At 41.8% G+C, this 19,474-nt stretch overlaps 1 protein-coding gene across 2 annotated transcripts in view; it reads right to left on the bottom strand.

The window, feature by feature from the left end:
- reln (reelin) overlaps positions 1-19,474 on the bottom strand; it is a 117,374-nt gene that overhangs the window by 62,121 nt on the left and 35,779 nt on the right. For both annotated transcript variants that reach the window (XM_050073171.1, XM_050073172.1), the window contains exon 3: positions 10,635-10,773. In XM_050073171.1, the coding sequence (XP_049929128.1) occupies positions 10,635-10,773 (139 nt within the window). The remainder of the gene's footprint in view (positions 1-10,634; positions 10,774-19,474) is intronic.

Below are 19,474 nucleotides of genomic sequence, written 5' to 3'. Positions count from 1 at the left end.
AGGGAGTAACGTTGGAAGTACTTTTAAAGTAAATGAGTTACTTTACTCAGGGAGTAACGCAGTAAAGTAACTGGTTACTTTTTTAAAAAGTAACGCAGTAACGTACTTTGATTACTTTTAAAGTAACCCTTACCCAACACTGCTTGTAACGGTGAACTGGTTAAATATTTTGTTTCACTGGGAACTACATTACAGAACAGAACCTAAAGCTATAGCTAAAGACACTCAAACTTTAAGTATTTCAGTAAATGTACTTTGTTATACCATACCACTACAATTTGAAAGCTGTGTAGTAATTTGGAGGGAAGTTTTTAAAAACACAATTATGCAGAAGTGTCTTTGAAAATTCCAGAAGCACTTGTCTGTTTCTAACGATGTTGTTTTCTTTGCCTCCAATAAATGTAAAGGCATCTACTAAACAATGACAGAAGAGATCAATTCAGTGGGAAAGAGCAGTTTTCCTTTTAAAGTGTGTGTGGATGTTTGAATGGTCTGACTATGTGTGACTTAATAACGTGTATGTCATTAAAACAGTAGCCAGGAGAGGGCATTTAGTCTGAGCCGGAGAGTGTGTGATCGGCGCAGCGCGACGCCAGCGTCTGTCCTGCCGTCACACTCCAGCGGCTCCTCAGCGTGTGTCTCTCATTACGGTCTCCACTGTGGGAGCCCCACAGACACACACTCTCTCTCACACAAAGAACAGCACTGATACACACAAAACATTTATTGAACATCTAAATGTTAATTTGACTTTCTTTGGGGGGAAAAAAGCAATTAAGAGCCTAAACGTGTTGGTATTTTTTTTTTCTACTCTCTCCTCTACTCTGATTCAAACGGGGGATCATTCATCTTGTGAAAATAAGTGTCATCCTCTCCCCTCTCATTAGTCTAGAGGAGCAAATCTGAGAGATGGGGAAGAGAGAGGGATTGGGGAAGATGAAGAAAAAGAGGAGGATTGAGTGTGAGATATGGATAAATGGAGGGGGGAAGGGAGAGGAGGGGGGTTGGGATTTGGTCAGTGGAAATAGAGATGGGGGTTAGATGGCCTTGTCTTTCAAAGTCCACAATCTGCTGTCAAATAGCGAGGCATGCGAGTAAAGGCAGGGATCCAGTCCATACACACATACACACACACACACACACACACACACACACACACACACACATGCATACTCCAAGCCACATATGAGCTTTAACATGTATGCAGATGGACAGGCTGTCACTCAAACAGCTCCCAAAAGGGCCTGGAGTGGGTAATTACCAAGCATGTCTTCCATGTTAGATTACATGTTGCTGTCGGCCATAAGTATCCCTCAGGAGCCAGCTTGACAGCTCCCTGCTAACCACACACACACTTATACACTCACACACAGCGGGACGCACTGACTGCTGGTTTACCCTAAAGCCATATACATGCAGTTAAATATAGTGACTGCAATCTTAAAGACATAAATATGCACTAAATAATGAACACACAAAGTTTTGTTACGCTTTTTCAACGAGGCCGGTGATTTTTTTATTTCTCTCTCCACACAAACTATTACATCTGAGGTGGAGAACACACACGATGTCTCGCTCCTCTCTTCCTCGTTAGACGACTCACCCATCCCGTTCGCAAATCCCAATTAAAAGCTCATTTTCTCTCCCAGCTCACTAGGCCTGTTGGTAATCATGATTAATATGAAGAGTTTCAGTGGGGTGCAGTTCCAGTCGCCAGCGCTGATTTGGTGCATTTGGACCTAGCCCTTAAAATAATACACCCTAATTGGTTGATTTATCTTCCACGTTGAGGACCAGCTGTGGTTATGGCACAGCAATCAGGGACAACGGGTAAACGGATGGAGAGGAAGGAAGATGGAGAAGTGAAGACAGGACAATGAGAGAAGCGGAATAAGAGAGGAAACAATGCACTGCTTCTCAAAAATTCCCGATCACTAAAACAGCTTTGGTAAAATGTAAAGCAGGCTTTCTTGATTTCAATCCAGCCTTTATATTTCTTACCAATCAGGGCCTGAGAAGATGCGACTGGCTTTGTGGGATCACATTATATCGTCTCCCCAACAGCCCCTCCCTCCGCCCCTAAATTAATTAATTGAAAAAGGCTCTTGGAGAACATGCAAATTTAATGAAGCTCCACAGAGGAGGGATTTGGGAGTTGTTTGGCAAATTACCTGCTTGTTAGCACAGGGTCATAGAGAGTTACAGCTCCAAATACAGCCAGAAGAAGCGCAGTTACTGCTCAGTATACAGCCAGGAGAAGAGCAATTGACCTTGACTACTGTTAGTAATAATTAGGGAGATTAGTAAAACAACAGCAGTTAGGAGTAAATATGCCAAAAGGAAAAAAAACATGGTTCTAAAAAAGTTGTGGATTTTTTGTTGTTGATTTAGTCCTCGACAACAACTTTTTAAAAAATGATATCTGAGAAAATCAGCCTTTTAAAAATCTCTCCTCACTTTCTCAGCGAGGGTCAGACTAGGACAAGACGGGGAGAAAGAGAAGAATCTGCCGTATTGACACAGAGTCAACAACAGAGAGATGAGTCCTTGCAACAATTCATGGATGTTATTTATCTTGTCAGTCACATCGAAGCACATTTGCAGGAACAGACAGCGCAGAATGTGAACCAATCATTTCTCACAAAATACATCTGGAGCACCCCCCTCTCCCATGAGCATGGTTCATTTTGCTGCATTCATAATCAACCTCTTTACTTTTTTTTTTTTTTCAATCTCCGCGCTCTATTTCATCTAGAATTGATAAGGAGGTCAACGTCCCAGCAGGTAGGATGGTGACCTCCTGAGGAGAGTGTGTAATGCTGGTGTAGAACAGATGTGATGCGGACAATTTGTGGCAGTATTGATCAGAGCAGTGATATGTAATATGCACGTATATATGTGTGGGCATGTGTGTCTCTGTGTGCACAGGTGTATGTATATAATTACATGGGTCATGGACCGTCCCTTGGGAAATAAGACAACATCATGGATGCAGAGACCTTTAGGGTAAACAGCAACAGGAGTCCAGGTTGTGATCTGTTGCGGGTTGCCTCTTAAAGTTAATGATTTACTGTGAAACTCTGAAAATCCGACACCTTTTAAAAGGTTAAAAAAGGTTAAGAACATGAATATGAGAGATATAAGAGTTGCTGTCTTATATGTGAATGTGTGATATATGAAAATTGGAATTATATGGGTGGACTGTGTCAGATTTGCAGCTCTGGTCGGTTTGTGGTGAGAAAAAGTGGATTGGATTTATGTGCTCTGTCATGCTTCACATTTCAACCCCATATTTCTATATCTACAATGCCAAAATGCGATTACCTTGAACCAATCATTCATGTTCCCTGGCCCAGTGTCTCCAGTGAATCTGTCACACAGCCACAGGCTACTGCAGTATGGAGCTTTAATGATGAGGGGAGCTCATTAACCACTGATTTTATGTTAAAACAGACCGAAACATTGACTTGAATAATAGGAAATCAATAGAGGAGACTAATACCAGGAGAATTTAGGTGCTGGCTGAGATGGGTCATCTGTCAGTCTGATGTCTGAACTCCGACCTTTGACCTCTGATTAATATCACAGGTTGTCTATCATCCTGCCTGTCAGAATCACCAGACTAGATGAGCTTAGGGACACATTATTGTGATAAAATGGAAAGGTCAACCCAGGTTTTAACTGATCAATCATGCTCCCAAAAAGGAAATACACATCTGAGGTTTGTGTAAGAGTGTAAATATTTACTGTTTGCAGGGCCCTGAATGATTTCTGGGTGGTGGGCTTTTTAGAAGCACAAATGATGGCTGTCTGCTTGGGCCATCTGAACACACAATAGATGCTGCTCCTCTCTGCATACAGAAGACTCACACCAGACGCTGCAAAAAATAAAGCCAGGAGATTTATAACGGATCTCAGCCACCCAGATAACTTCCTTTTCACCCAACTGAGGTCGGGAAGAAGGTACCGGTTACACCAGGCCAGCACTGAGAGGTTTAGGAAGAGCTTCTACCCACAAGTTACAGGGATCCTAGATGAAGACATTTATGATAATTATTATTATTATTTTGTTATTGTTGCAGTGTTTTGAATAAGTATACTGACTGAAGTGACTATTACATTTCGCTGGTCACGTTTGTGATTTCATGTGACAAATACATTAAAACTGACTACTAATAATCAGTTATATTTAACAATTACATATCTCAATGAACAAAGGCCTCTTGTATGTGTAAAACTTTTATTTTTCAAGAAAATCTTCTATCTATCCATGAAACATAATGAAAGGTTTTGAAATTGTTCTTTGGACATTCATACAAGTCGGTGTGACAGTTGATACAGTTGTGTAGCACATCATAAGTAACTGACATCGCTTAAGAGTGACAGGGGACAGCGGATTAAGACGCGAGGAAAGGAAGCAAGTGAGGGAAGCGACACGTTATACATTGCACCCATGGAGTCGAGTTGGCTCAGAGCTGCGCCCCGTCCACAAAAGCAGCCACACCAGGCTGTATTCATATACAGCAGCGGACTCCACCTCGTACGATATACCACCGTAGTGCTTGTTTCACAAACTTCATGCTCACACAGACCTGCCTACTTTGAACAGATGGCAGTATCAACAACACAACAACAGCCGGCATAATTACAGCAGAGGAGCCATTCCTTTTCAATTACAGCTAACAAGACAAGAGAGTGTTTGAGCGCCCACCTGCCCTTCCTCACTTTATTTCTACTTCTCCTCCTAATTGCTCCTACAAGTGGCTTCAATCAGTCTAGGACTCCAAAGAGGATCTGCAGGTAGCAGTGATGTAGACAAAGAACAAATATAGTGGCCGTAAATAAGTGTTTACAAACAAATGCATATATGCACATACACATGCATATATAAACAGACACATACACAGCACGCTATGACATAAAGGAACAGTGTGCCATTAAATACGCAGAGATCCAGCTCCTCAGGGGAACACTTCGGGAAGTGGGCTCACATGCAGTAATTAAAGCATCTCCAACCAGGCTGGGACCCACAGGGAGACAGTACAAAACACTACAGCTCAAACACACACCACACACACATACCAACACAAGGTATGTTTACGCAGGGCTACATGTGTGCATACAGCACCTAGATACACCCATGTAGCACCCACACACAGGCAAGAGTTAGGCACAGAACTAAGAGTGTCTGAAAGAGTTTCTCTGAAGGAAGCTGTTGTTACATGTAAAACTCCATGCACACTGAGCGCACACACACACACACACACACACACACATACGCATACTATACTCTGACTGCCTTGAGGCTGTAAGTGAAGCAGAATAAAGGCAAAGAAAGGACGAGACACACCAGTGCATCTTTGGATTCGCCAGAGGAAGCTATTAACCATTCTCACCTCTGCTAAGTGCAGCAAAGCATTCAGTACATTATGTAGTGGTATGGACTGTCATGTCTGAGCAAGAAGAATAAAAAGTGGGGCACAACTGTGTTTTATGCAATCATTTAGGCATGGCTTTGTTTGCATTTTGTGTGTAAGAAATGGTTTGCTTACGGCCAACAGTATAGTGTCACTTTGATAACTGCAGGTATAACTTCTGAGAGTGTATCAAAGTAGCGCTGCAACTAATGATAACTTTTAATTAATGAATTGTTAAGTCTGTAAAATGTCAGAAAATACAAATAAAATTGCCCATTACAATTTCCCAGATGTAAAGGCAACATACTTATATTGCTTGTTTGGTTTGACAGCAACTCAAAAACTGAAACACATTCAATTTACAGCCACATTAAAGAGAAAAGCAGCTTGTTCTTGTATTTATGAAGCTGGAACCAGCAAATGTTTGTTGGCATTTTTGCTGGATAAACAACTGAAATGATCAATCAATTTCAAAACTATTGCTGCTGTGTGTGTGTGTGTGTGTGTGTGCGTGCGTGCGTGCGTGCGTGCGTGCTTGAGTGTGTGTCATCCCAGCTCCTCCACCTCCCCTGCCTCCTCTCCTCCAAGGCCTCCCCTTCTCTTTAGGTGGCAATTTACAGCCACCCAGAAAATGAGTTCTTCTGGATGCCCACGTCACCGCACTCTATCACACTCCTGCTAGTGATCTGTTACCAGGAACACTCCCACAATATCGCCCATAAAACAGCTCACAGGCCGCACATCAATGCAGTGGCGGACCGGCTTCAGCCCTGTGAAGGACATGGGATGTCTGTGCTTTTAATTTAAACACTCATGGACACTGCTTGTGGAAAATGGTCCTTGTATCAATCAGGGCAGGGGTACTATGGGCAAGGGCAGGACGTTGCATTATTTACATTTTGTACAGTCGAGACCAATCTGTCTTACACCTACATATTATATTACTTTGTTTGACTTTTAAACTGATTGGAAGTTCTGCCATAAAACTTCCAGGGTGAGGTAATTTAAAAAAAAAAGAAAAAAGAAAAAGAAACAAGAAGAAAATATGACAGCAAATGAAAGTGACAGTCATCTGAGTAATAATTCTGACAGCTCAGTGCTGGAAAATTATATGGCACCCAAGATGGCCCTGGCTTCGGTCACAAGGGCCTCGCCTGTTGAATTCCTCCCAGAGTCATGCCACTGAAGTCAGGGAGGCTCCAGAGATGAGGATATACTGGTGGAGATGGGAGCTGTGAACTGGAACAGGGTGCAGAACAAAGTGTGTGTGTTTCCACATGTGTGTGTGTAAGGAGCAGTCTCCAGCCAGCTGGAGTGTGACTGGCTGACTTTGATAAGGTCAGCCGCAGGGGCCCCTATTGTCATACAGCCGTGGCCCCCTGCCAGCCCCACTGTCATCAGCACTGGCACACTGCTGCTCCGTGCTTTACACTCACACGCAGACACACAGCACACGCATGGACACTGCACAAATACTGAGGAAACACACAATCCTCGTAAGCTGACACACGCTCAACAGTAAATGTGTTTGCTGGCAGACAAAAAAGCCAGTAAATCTGTTTGGCTCCGTGGGTATTGTCTAAATGGCAGCTCCACTTCAGCAAATTCCCCAGCTGAATCCTTTTCTGTCAGTCTGTCCATAAAAGTGTCTGTCTGATAGTCTATCGTGTCCCTCCAGGAATCCATTGAGGGATTTGTGCGAGTACTGCCAAAATGTTTAATTTAGTTGTGGTTTTTATGAAACACTGATGTGCAATTTGCAATGTCTTTCAAGTTCTGAAAGAGGATGACTGGTAATATAAAAGGAAAAGAAAAAACAAGGGATTAGTTTGCAATTTGATTTGACTATACAATCATTAAAATGATATGACGATAATGGTGTTTTCATTTTTAGAGTTCATTTAAAAAACACATTTGGCTGTTTTTGATGTGAAAGTGTGAGAATTACCAGAGTCAAGTCTTTAAATATTCCAATATCTGTGGGTGAATTTCTCAAAGATCTTTGTAATGTGGTGCTGTGCCGCTGTGACTTTGCATGGGGCAGAGTTACTGGAGTCCTCCCTTTTCCTCTACGCTTCTCCAGCAACAGCTGCTAATTGCATTTTGACTGATTATCAGCATGAGGCTGTAAATCACCAGCCAAGAGAACTGGAGGGAAAGAGAGTTAGAGGATGTCTCCAACAGATAGAGATGAAGAAAATGATGAAGAGCAAGACAAAACAGAGGACGGGGGGAATGAAAATGAGAAAAGGGAAAGACCAAGGCTGTTCTCAGATACATAAAGCTCCATCTTTTTCTACTTGGGGCAATCAGACAACATGTAAGCTTCAAGGAAACACAGACAGTAATGTGTACACAAACAGACAAACAGAAATCACCTCCACACTGTCTCTGAGCAACGGGTTACTGCCCCAGAGTTTGTTGTGGCGTGATAAAAATCCCAGTTAGGCCCCTAATAGAAGCCATCGTCCCTTACTTATGATCATGTGTAATGTCACAGAAGAAGAGCATCATGTGAACCAGAGTTTTTCTATAAAGTGTGTGTGTATGTGTGTCTGTATCACACCCATCCTCAGGGGATGGGTGGATCTGTTCAACCACTCACAGATTTTCCAATGAGAAGAGGGACCGAGCCCACTGAATGAGAGGATGGAGATATTTCCGTTGATTCTCAGCAGGGTAAACACACACAAACACATTCACACCTGCCACTGCACAGGCCATGTCAAGCAAGGCATTAAGGATATTACCACACATGCACACACACACATACACTATCTCTGTCCCCAGTTTAACCTCTTTCCAGTCATCATGCATGCTTTCATTAGAGAATGGCCTTTTAACATCCTTTCTGTGGCAATGAGACAGAAAACTCCACCCATGATGTCAGCTGATAAGCCTCACTCAGCCTTACTGGGTCAATGTGCAGCCACAGCATTACAGGATATTAATGTTACAGTTTATGACTTCCATGTCTGGGTTGGACACGTGGCAGCTGTAAAGGTCTTAAAGGGAGAGATCAGTTTTTTTGAAGGGGGGCTGTATGGGGTACTTAGTTGCTAGATAGTATATAGAGTCGGCAGGTCCCCAGAAAGAGGAAGAGGAGAAGGAGGCTGGAGTCAGCAACAAAAGCCATTCTATCACTCTCTTCAAAGCCAGACTCCATTGAGAAAAACAGTAATTTAACAATGCTGAACACAGGAGTGTTTCGTCTACCACTGCTCTGTCCAGTTATTTTGTTTGTGTTGTTGTGTGACTTTTGTGATTAAAAGGAATAGTTCAGATTCACCAAAGTCACACATTCACACAAACAAACTAACTAATCGAAGCAGCTGTAGACCAGGAGCTTTCATGTTCAATGGGGTAAAATTACTGTTTTTCTCAATGGAGTCTGGTGGCTCTGACAAGAGCATAGATGGGGAACTGTAGCTGTTAACGGCTTCCCTGTTGGAATGGTCTGTCTGACAGAAAGGAAAAGCAGTAAAAATATTCTCAATATAGTGAACACTTAAACCGATATTGATTTTTTAGATGGGATTTTTTTTAGGTAGTACAAAAACGTTTTGTTACAGCAGTACATTGCTTTGCGCCCATATCAGACCTGCTTCTCTAAGCTGAGGTTGTGCTGACTGACATCTACTGTATCTAATATACTGAAAAAGTAACCCATTCAACACCACTTCAAAAAAAAGTGAACTATCCCTTTAAGGTCCAGACACACCAATCTGATTTCAGAGAACTAGCGGCGACGAAAACCCCTGCTGTGTCGCCCTTATGTGCCAGACCTCGCCCAAAAAGTTGCACATGAACAGACTGCAAAGACTACTGCTGACAGCCAACCAGCGAGTACGTTCTGCACCTGCCTCAGAGGTATTAGCTTTCAACACCAGCAGACGGCAGTAGTCTATATTTGTTATTCAAAAAGGGAAACTGGAAGTTAGTCTTGACACTAGTTAGCCAGTTAGCACATTAACAGCACAATGCAGTGTTGAAAGAACAAATGATATTCAGCATGTTACAGTAAAACAATAACACAAACCACCATAAAGCATTTCTGCAAAGGAGCTCAATGGCGAAAGAAAAATAATCCTCTCTTATGAAACAATTTTGTTTTGATCTCACACCCTCTTGACTTTAGCTGTTTGTCTTCTTTCCTCACTTCCATTTGTCTTCTTGTGCGCTGAGCTGCCAATCAGTGATTTTATTCACTGCCATCCCCATCACAGATTCAACATGCTGAATTGCTCAAAAAAAACCTGAAGGGGGCCAACGAGGGGCAAAGGTGAGGGACACGCCGCACCAACTAGGGTGACAGACGCTCATCAATGGCCTTACGTTGACGGCAGACTGCCAGCTTGGGGTGTCAGGGCCTTTAGTACGCACCCCAACTGCTCATCTGCCTATTCTCTCTTATGCCTACCATACACTGGAAGACTTTTAGAAGACTTTAATAATACTTTTAAAGACTAGAGTCTGTCACCCTCCCACTCGAAAGATTATGTGAGATTTTCATCACACACTATGAGATTTTACAAAGACTGGGAAAATCTCATAGTGTGAGATTTTCATCACACACTATGAGATTTTACAAAGACTGGGAATCTTGCAGGATCACTGTTTGCAAGACTACAACCAGATTCCTTTTGAGATTATTTCCTATCCTGCTCCTTTTGGAGAGTAGCTCTATTTTAGTGGGAATGAGAGGTCAACCATCTCAAAAATTAAGATTTCACACTAAAATAAGTGTAGGTTGGTGGATCATATACACACCAAAATCAATACTGACTATTGTTGACTCCACAGCTCCTCCTTTTCTACAGCCCAAGAGAACCAAGACTTGCTCACATTCTTGTTGTACCTCCGCAGAGTCCCCTCCATGTTTACTGTCTACCTGGTTTACTGCTTCTTGTGTAGTGCTGGAGAGAGCGCAGCTATTAGTTGTTGACAATTTTCGTGTCACTGAACTTCTGTATTTGCATGAGTCAAGACTAAAAACTTGCACTACTATTAAAAATTTGATTTAAGACATCTCAGACTGAGTTTTATGACCACCTTAGACAAAACCATCAAGATAAGTTTACCAACTAAGGTAAAAGTCTCATGATTTTATTCAGTCATTGGAAATTTGTCTGCAACAGTGAAATCGCTTAAACGATCATCTGGTGTAAGGTCAGCAATTTTTTTTTTTTTTTACACACACGCTTTCACATGACTTACAGGAAGTTGACGCAGCCGGTGCCGGGTGGTGGTGCGATCCAGACAAAGCTGAAGCTGGTGGAGGGCTGGTGGCTGACGTGAGAAGCGACCACACTGCAAACAAACTGGGTTCCACCAAATTGCCGCTCTGGCATCACACCTGTAGGAGGGAGGACAAGAGAGTGACACCAGAAAGATTAATTAAGAGACAGATAAAGTTAGAAGTCGTAGACTAGATTTGAAATGTTTTGTGACTTCCAATAATTTAATTAGTACCAAACATTTTCCAAAGCCTACCTTAGTCTTTTAGATTTTTTTTGTTACTATTTTCCCTGACCTCCAAGTAGCAGCTGGTTTCCATTTATTTTACTACAGTATTAACTTGCAAAGACATAAAACTTGTATGTTATAGGTTAGACTCATGTCTGCTTTTATCTTTGTAAAAGTTACATTATCACTGTGTGGTAAGCCCATTTACAAGGTAGTGATTTTACAGTCTGCCAGTGGTGTGCGTTCATGGGCCTCCTAAACAACACTGCCATCATAAAATGCACTGTCGCATAACCACACCTAAAGACAAACAATTAATAAAACAAGGATGTGGTGTCAATGATTACAGTTATTTTAGGTTGCTAACTCTCACCAGTTTCCAAACAACAGACTTTAAGGTTTATCTGCACTCCACTACATTGGTGCACACTCGTAGAGTTACTTTCACAAACGTAAAGCACACAAAAATAACAATGTGCACTGTGATGGATTACCAAGAGTATCTCATCTACTTGCATGCAATTAAACTGCAGCAACAATATTTGGCAAGAGAGTATACTAGAAGAGTGATACATTATTAAGTAACACTTCTTAAAGACAGGTCAGCATAAATCTGAAACTAATGCATAAGGTGACTGGCCACTGATTTCAACCAAAGAGCCACAAGGACCTGCGTGATCTAAGAATATTGTCTCAAGTTTCTCACATGCTGTACATATCCAACTTATCCCCTTCTTTCCATTTGCTTTTCATTTCTTCCCCTCGCTTGTTTGATCTCGTTCCATTCTTCTGATATTTTTTCCATCCACTGGCATCCTACAGTTTTCTTTTTCTTCTTCACTGCTTCCTGCCTCACGCTCACTTCTCATCCACCGTCTCTACTTTGCCCTTTTTTCCTCTCTACTTCTCTCCTTACATCATTTATTTTTTCTCAACCCTCTCCTTCTTTTCTCCCTCCCTGTGAGCTGACACTACACAACGGTGCTCTTATTAATGAGGGGCTGTGTCCGGCTATGATTGCACCGATGGAATGACATCATGTCACACAATCTTTCCTTCATATCACAGAGGGCAAGGGCAGGACGCCGCCGGTCTCATCAATCACTGCGCAGACATACAGAACAGTTTAATAATTTACTGTAACTAAACGGCTTCGTAGTGTTGGTGAAGAGGCGTCTAAACTAATATGAATGCAAACACAACTCCAGTATGGGACCGCGGGGACAAGTGTGCATCTCTGAGACAGATTATCCAAGCATTTGTCACAATTCTACAACACTATGTCAACATAGTGTGGTCCAGTGGTCACAGAGCAAACACTTTCAGCCAGTTCAAAATTTATGTGATGTCCCATCTGTGTGTGAAGATGTGCTCTGAGCTGCAGCGCTCTGGTGGCTGGCCTCTGCTCTTTATAACCTGCAAACACAATCCTCTCCTCTCCTCTCTCTCTTCTCTCCTCAATCATAACTCAGCTCACTGAAAACATAATCAGCAATGATTAATAACATCGGAGCTTTAATATCCCCCGAATCAATGTGCAAATCAATATGCAAAGATTGTCTGCGCGTGTGTGTGGTGCAAAACTAATTATTTAAAGAGAAATAATTCCGCCCATTTCTGACAGTAATAAATTTGACCTCACAGATTGCATCCATAAATACACACAATGTCGACAGCACCATAAATGTTTCTGTTTAACTCAGCCAGCTGTTTGTGTGTTTTTGTGTGTGTGTTTCGGCTGTAACGTTACACCAAATTTGTGTGTGTGTGTGTGTGTGTGTGTGTGTGTGTGTGTGTGTGCCATGGTACAAACAAATCTAGTTATCATTGCTGTCGGATGAAAAACTAAGAAAAACAAGCTTGTTTTTGAATTGAGCACCACACACTTATTTGTTTACCCTGTGGGGTCTGCAAAGGTTTTCTTGTACATTTTCTCATCGTGTACAGAGAAATCAAACTCCAAGTTCAAACTGAATAATCATCAAAGCTTTATGATTTAAAAGGTTCCACATGACAACAACATATTGTGTCATTATGTGTGAGAGCATGCAGCGTGTGGGCCTGGTTTGTCAGATTTACAGCGTGTCGAGCAAAGCAGCCTTTTACATTGCTAAGGAGCTGCTGGTGTGTAATAACAGACTGAGATGTAATCACCCACTAATAGCACTGCTGTTCTCCAATCACCTCTCGGCTACAACCTCTCTGTGTAATGACCACGATTTACTCTTAAGCAAACACATACACACTCACACAGGGACGCACACATAAACACACATAACTGTCTTGGGTTATTGCGATGTTGTTTGCCTGGACAAAATCTCCTCAGCACCCTATCTTTACCGCCGACATACAGAAAAGCAGAAATTGCTTCTGTGCTGTTCTTACGTAGCACTCAGGCAAGCATGCAATGACATACCCATACATCCTTCTCTCTTTTTAACCCCCTCTGACACAAAAGAGTGCCATTTCCAGAACAATTTCCTTGCTGTTATGTGCCAAGCATTTACTACTGCAACCAAGGCTGTCGAGACAACAGTTTTGGCACTAACTGTCCAATTTTGTGGCAGAAGAAGAGAAGGAGAAGCGCTGCGAATCTTTCTCATCACATTGCCACGGTGCAATTTGAGAATCCCTGCAGATGTGCATAATACAAGCTTAGCTCTCGTGGCAATGGAAACACTATCTGGAAAGCTGCAAAGACAAACAGAAAGAGAGTGTGGTGTTGGAGTTGTACAGCAGACTGAGCAGGGGAGATAGCAGACGGAGAAAGTAGACGGGCTGTGGCTGGCGTGGACAGATGGACAGAAACAATGAATCACTCATTCAAAGGGAGACGGTGCTGTCACTCATTGAGTCAAGGAAAAAGGTGGGCAGTGCACCAACAACAACTTCAGTATTGGACAGTGTGGTTTTTCATTTACAGTGATGACAAACTCCTGTAATACAACCCTAATTAATTTACCACAAGCTACTGTAACATGAATAGGAAAATGAACTACAACTGGATCAAGTGAAAACAAACACAGCATTCAATGTCTGAAGCAAAAATTGAGCATAACATTGTGAGAAAATTAGGAAAATAAAGAAACTAGCAGCAGACAGAGACGGGGAGGTAGAGAGAGGGAGGAACTGAGGATATGGCCAAAGAGAAGCAGAGAGCAGTTAGGGTAGGGTGAAGATGAAAAGGCAGACTGATGCACTCCAGGACACAGCAGCGCTGGGACTCGACACTGCTCACAGAATTTCTATTCCCACTTGAAAAATACACTCAGGCGTAAAAATGCAAATAACGAAACTAGTCCCTTTCATGTCCGGGTGTGGAGAGAGAGAGGGAGAAAAAAAATCACTATTATTCAACGAGATCTAAATCCCAAACGTTCCAGTAAAGCAACAAGCTATAGTGAACCTGGATAGAAAAAAAAGAAAGCTCTAACATTCCTGGTTCTTTCCAGGCAGATGAGCGGAGGAATAAAAAGACAGGCTCTTTCGTCATTTTGAAATGAGAATATATAACAAAGCCCTTCCTGTGTCCTCATGTGCTGGGGTCAAACCAACTTTAGAAATTGTTCATTAATTCAGTCATTTGACCTCTGAGTTCTGTTTTTTTCAACATCTCTGATACCTAACAGATGTGACAGATTTTATCTTTGGTTTATGTGCTTGGTTTGCTTTGTTGATATCTGTATTTTGTTCATCTCCTCTTTTCTTGATCCCCATGAATTCTCTTCAGATTCTCAGCACTTGATGCAGTTGTGTCCAGTGCAAGTTGCTTATAATCAGTAATTAGTTACAGTTACTAGTTACTTCTCTCAAAAGAAATTGATGCACAATATATATCAAGTCCATAAGTTAGAGGAGGAAGACAACATAATTGCGCAAGGGGTCTGATCCCCAACTGCCTGACTCCCCACCAGATCGGCAAACTTCCTGCTGCCGTTAAACAGGTTAGATGCAGCACTGAAGGACCGTCTCCAGAGCCATTGTCTCGCCGAATGGTCAGTTCAGTGTCTGCCTGGTTAACATTAGCACCAGCTTACACAGCAGCAGCAGCAGCAGCAGCTAACATCCAACACCAAGCCATTGAACTGTCCCAACAGTCTCACACAACAAAAGGCTTGACTCTGAGGTAACGCTAGCTGTGTGATGCTGCAGTTAACCCTGTCAGTGTGTGTACTGTCTTCAGCACAGAGCTCACACACCTGCAGCAGTAGTCTTGTGTCTCCGCAGGGAGGTTGAGGGACTTAACTTTCTGTTTGAATTACTTGTGTATAACATGTTGATATGTCTGTCTTAATACATTATGTCAAAGCATTTAATTTCAATTCTTAGGGCAAAATGCTCTAATCAAAATCAAAGTGTGTTTGAGAGTTTTTTGATATACCTTAATAGAAAAAAGAAATAGATATTTAAACAGTCAGAACTGTTTTTTGTTGTTAAAAATAGTGATGTAAGGTAGATTTTTATAGATCAGAGCTCTGGATTATTAAATCATCCATATTTTCTCACTACATTTTAGCCTTTCTGTGAAAAAAAATGTGAAATAACTGGTTATCTTACTGGTATCGTCCATGAGAAGCAGGTTTATTATCAGTTATTGGTATCAGCTGAAAAAAAAAAATCCATATTGTGCACCCCTAACTGAATTATTTCACAGATTATGGCATTTAAAGAGTAATTAGTTACCAGGAAAAGTACTTTTGCATTACCTTTATTTTAGTGTTGCTGTGGAACAGTGGGATAACTGTCAAATTTGATCTTTGATTGTACTCATTATCACTATGATGAAAAGTAAGTAGTACAACAGTAAAACATAACTGATATGTTCTGATTTGCCTATTTTTGTAGCCTCAACAGGTCTTTGAATCAAGCAACACAAATCAGTTTTTAATGCTCCTGGTAGAGTAAAATGAAATAACATCAGACATTTGACAGTAATATCTTATCACGACAGGCCTGACGAAATGAAAGTGATAAAGTTATTTAAAAAAACATATCCGTAAAACTTAACAGTAATTCAAATCCTGCATACAGACCAAAACTCACCACCACAGGCCTAATAATGTTCATATAGTTCCAGGACAGCTCGCTCATGTTTCCTGAACTGTGAGCCACTGTGTACAGTGACAGTCTAATGGTGGTTATTGATTGAATAATTCACGCCAAGAGTGTTGCGCTGCCGTAAGGTCGATGATTAGTGATGCACTAGTGTTACCAGTCCACCAGCTGTTCCCGCAGCTTACTGAACAACATTATATTATTAATAAGTAACAGAAACACAGTGAGCAATAGTACACCTTTCACATTCTCTTCACCTCTCTGTGTCTTTCTAGCCCCTTCTACAAAAAGATCATGCTATATAAGCACTTCAAAGTCCTTCCTTTATGCTGCCTTTGCATTTTCACACAGGACCAAACAACAGCGACATCGTGTGTGATTTTAGACAGCATACTGGCATTGTGGAAGCAAAAGAGGCATGATGGGCGTGACATGTAACACAACAATGTAAGCCTCTAGTGTGACATATAACATACACATCAGCAGCGCTTTCTAAACAATAACAATGGCATTGACATGGCAATAACAATTTTTTACCGTCCCTGTTATATGGCAGCTGACCTTGTCCTCTGCTTAGAGAGTAAGTAGCTCCTGGACCTTATGGTTTTCCCAATTAGCAGAAATGTTCTGCTGCTGTTCTTCTTTGAGTTAGCTGCTAACTGCTATCAGTTACTTTTGCACGCATGACATGTTGTCAAAACGTCACACCAGTGCCGTCCATGATCCCTTTTATGTAGAAGTCATTTCGGGGCTGTTACTTCCCATGATGCCAGCTTTAGGACAAGAAAACTCTGTCTACTCATTCAGCGACTGTACTTTTTATACAGAACGGCGAGGCGGCATAACACCGTGAAATTCCCACCTTGAAGAGGCAGTGTAAAAGGGGCTTCTCTCTCAAACACACACAAGATGAAGGGACTGCACGCAGCTCAACTGATCTGCGCATCACTACAGATAATGATAAATCATAACAGTGAGTGTGTCAGTGTGTCTTCATCAGAGTCAAAGAGAGCACAGACAAACAGGCACACTCATATACAGTCAACCTACATCAGGTGAGCAGTTCACATTGGATGACTGTGAGCTGAGAAGCACCTGATTTGGCCGCATGCTGTTGGATGATGCAGGAGAAACCTGTTTAAAAAAATAGGCGGCGTTTGTCTGCTATGATCAAGACAAAAGTAATGAGCAATGAGCCGATTTTAATTTAAGTAATTGTAATTACTTTATTTATTTGAAAAAGTTATTAGTTACATGTCTAGTTACCACCAAAAGTAGTGGAATAACAGTAACATGTCACTTGTGGTGTCTAACAAAACAAACAGTTGTTGGGTGACTGATAGGAGGAACTTACTTATACATTTTGGCGTTTACTCTTTCCACAAAATAAAAGAATCATTTAAAAAAGTTTAGCTTTTAGTGGGCACATTTTCCGCTTCATTGACTGTGACTGTTTGTTACTCACATTTGGACTCGTTAGCAAACAATCAGCCGCATGCAGAACTCACCTAATGAGCTGACAATGACAGAAGTTGTAGCTGCAGTACAAATGCCACCGGTGATGCGTTCATGCTGCATGTTAGATAAGTATCAGCAGAGGCCACTTCTAATTCAATAAGCAGCCACGGGGGGATTGTGGAGGACTGTTACAACCACACATCCACAATCAAATGCACACATGCAAATACACGCACGCACGCTCGCACGCACATATGCATACACATGCAGTTCTTTCACATGCAGATTGGGCACTTATGAGCTGTCGACAGTGATTAATGGCAAGGGAAGATGACCTGCTAACTCCCACGGTGTGACTGGGCAGAGCATGTTTCATAAATATAAACCCACACACACACACACACACACACACACACGCAAATGCCTACACATGCACCCTCGGGCATGCCCACACACAAACTCACTCATATACACAGACACACAGGAAATGGGTGTGTCAGGATTTTAAGGGTCATATGGTGGTTGTAGTGCTGTCACCCCGACATCAATCTCCGCTGGTAATTGTAGTGAATTTTTAAGCGCCTCATAAAAAGGAAGTGGGAAGTTGTCGCCTCTTATGCATTCATATTCAGTCCGCCCATGTCTCCAGTGACAAAGGCTTCTCCACATTTTTCCCCTCCGTCTGGCTTTTCTTCTTTTAAATATGTAAACACTTCAATTCACATCTGTCTGTGTCCTCTTTAACATCTCTCTGTTTGGACACAGCCTTTTTTTATCTGTCGTTATATCTCACTTTGCAAAGCTAATGAGCTTTTCCACAGCCAAGCTCAAAACAAGTCAAATAAATGGAGTGAGAATTCTCCCCGATGGAGCAGATGGGCAATCGGTGGCTCAGCCTGGCAGCGACTTCACACTGTAGGACCAGCAGGAGCCGGTCTAACTGGCATTAGAACTGATAGTTAGGTTTTGTGGCAGTGTTGCGAGGATTCAAGAGGCACCATTCAAATTGATGTGCACATTTACGAGTATCATTCAGAGTTTATACACACCATTTGACATCTGGTCAGTACCAAATAGCTACTAGATTCTGCACTCATTCCACAACTGTCCTTCAGCAACGTCTGGCTTGGGGAGCAACAGAGAACTATTCGTTTGACTTATCTGTCTGTGTGTGTCTGTGATTTGACTGTATCCACTTCTAAATGGTTTCTGGGATGCTTTCGAGATGGTGAAACAGGTTTTTCCTGCTAGATTTCTGATTGACAGATAGGCAGTGAGAAAACGCACTTCAGTCCAAAAGGTGAAACAAATCTGTGTGCTTGTTGCTTCCTTACAACTAACAGTTAATCTTACAAGCTGCTCCAACCTTTTCTACACTGGAGCAATTGTTATTAATGAATTCATGCTTAATGCATTCATCTTTAATTCTAAAGTGCATACCGCAACACCATAAGCACACATGCACTTCCATGACCCTGTACGCCTGCACACACACATACATAAGCAACCACAAACAGAATATTAAAATGCATGTGTATGAATAGCAATTGGCTTGGAGCATTAATGAAATGAAATGAATCCCTATGAAGTAGCGTAATGTGCTGTAAGGAGATTAGGTTATTTGATTTTGTCTTAGGGAATTTATATTTGTCTCCACTCACTATATTCTTTTTGATTAAACACAGAAAAGTGGGTCTCATTTCAAGAGCACAGATTAATGTTTATGATGCACATCTTTTGTCCTCCAGGCCTGGTGTGTGTATGTGTGTGTATGTATGTGTGTGTGTCTGTGCACGCTCAGACAGACAGATAATAGTCAGTATATGCAGTGATCATTCTCCCACTTGCTCAGACTTAGAAATTCAATGTATACCACCCCAGATAATTTGGAGAGCAGGCCCATTAAAGGCTCATATTTCATGTGGTAATTCTTAAAACCTGTCATAAACCTACTGGACCATTAACATGTGTTATTAAAAGCCTGTGAATGTATGGGAATCTGTCAAAAGCCAGAATAATGCCTCTGTCAACATGTTTCAAGAGAAGGCCACACAATGGCGACATAAATGATACATCAC

The sequence above is a fragment of the Epinephelus moara genome, chromosome 20, assembly GCF_006386435.1.
Source record: "Epinephelus moara isolate mb chromosome 20, YSFRI_EMoa_1.0, whole genome shotgun sequence".
Taxonomy (NCBI): Eukaryota; Metazoa; Chordata; class Actinopteri; order Perciformes; family Serranidae; genus Epinephelus; species Epinephelus moara.
This window is presented reverse-complemented; position numbering and strand designations above follow the sequence as displayed.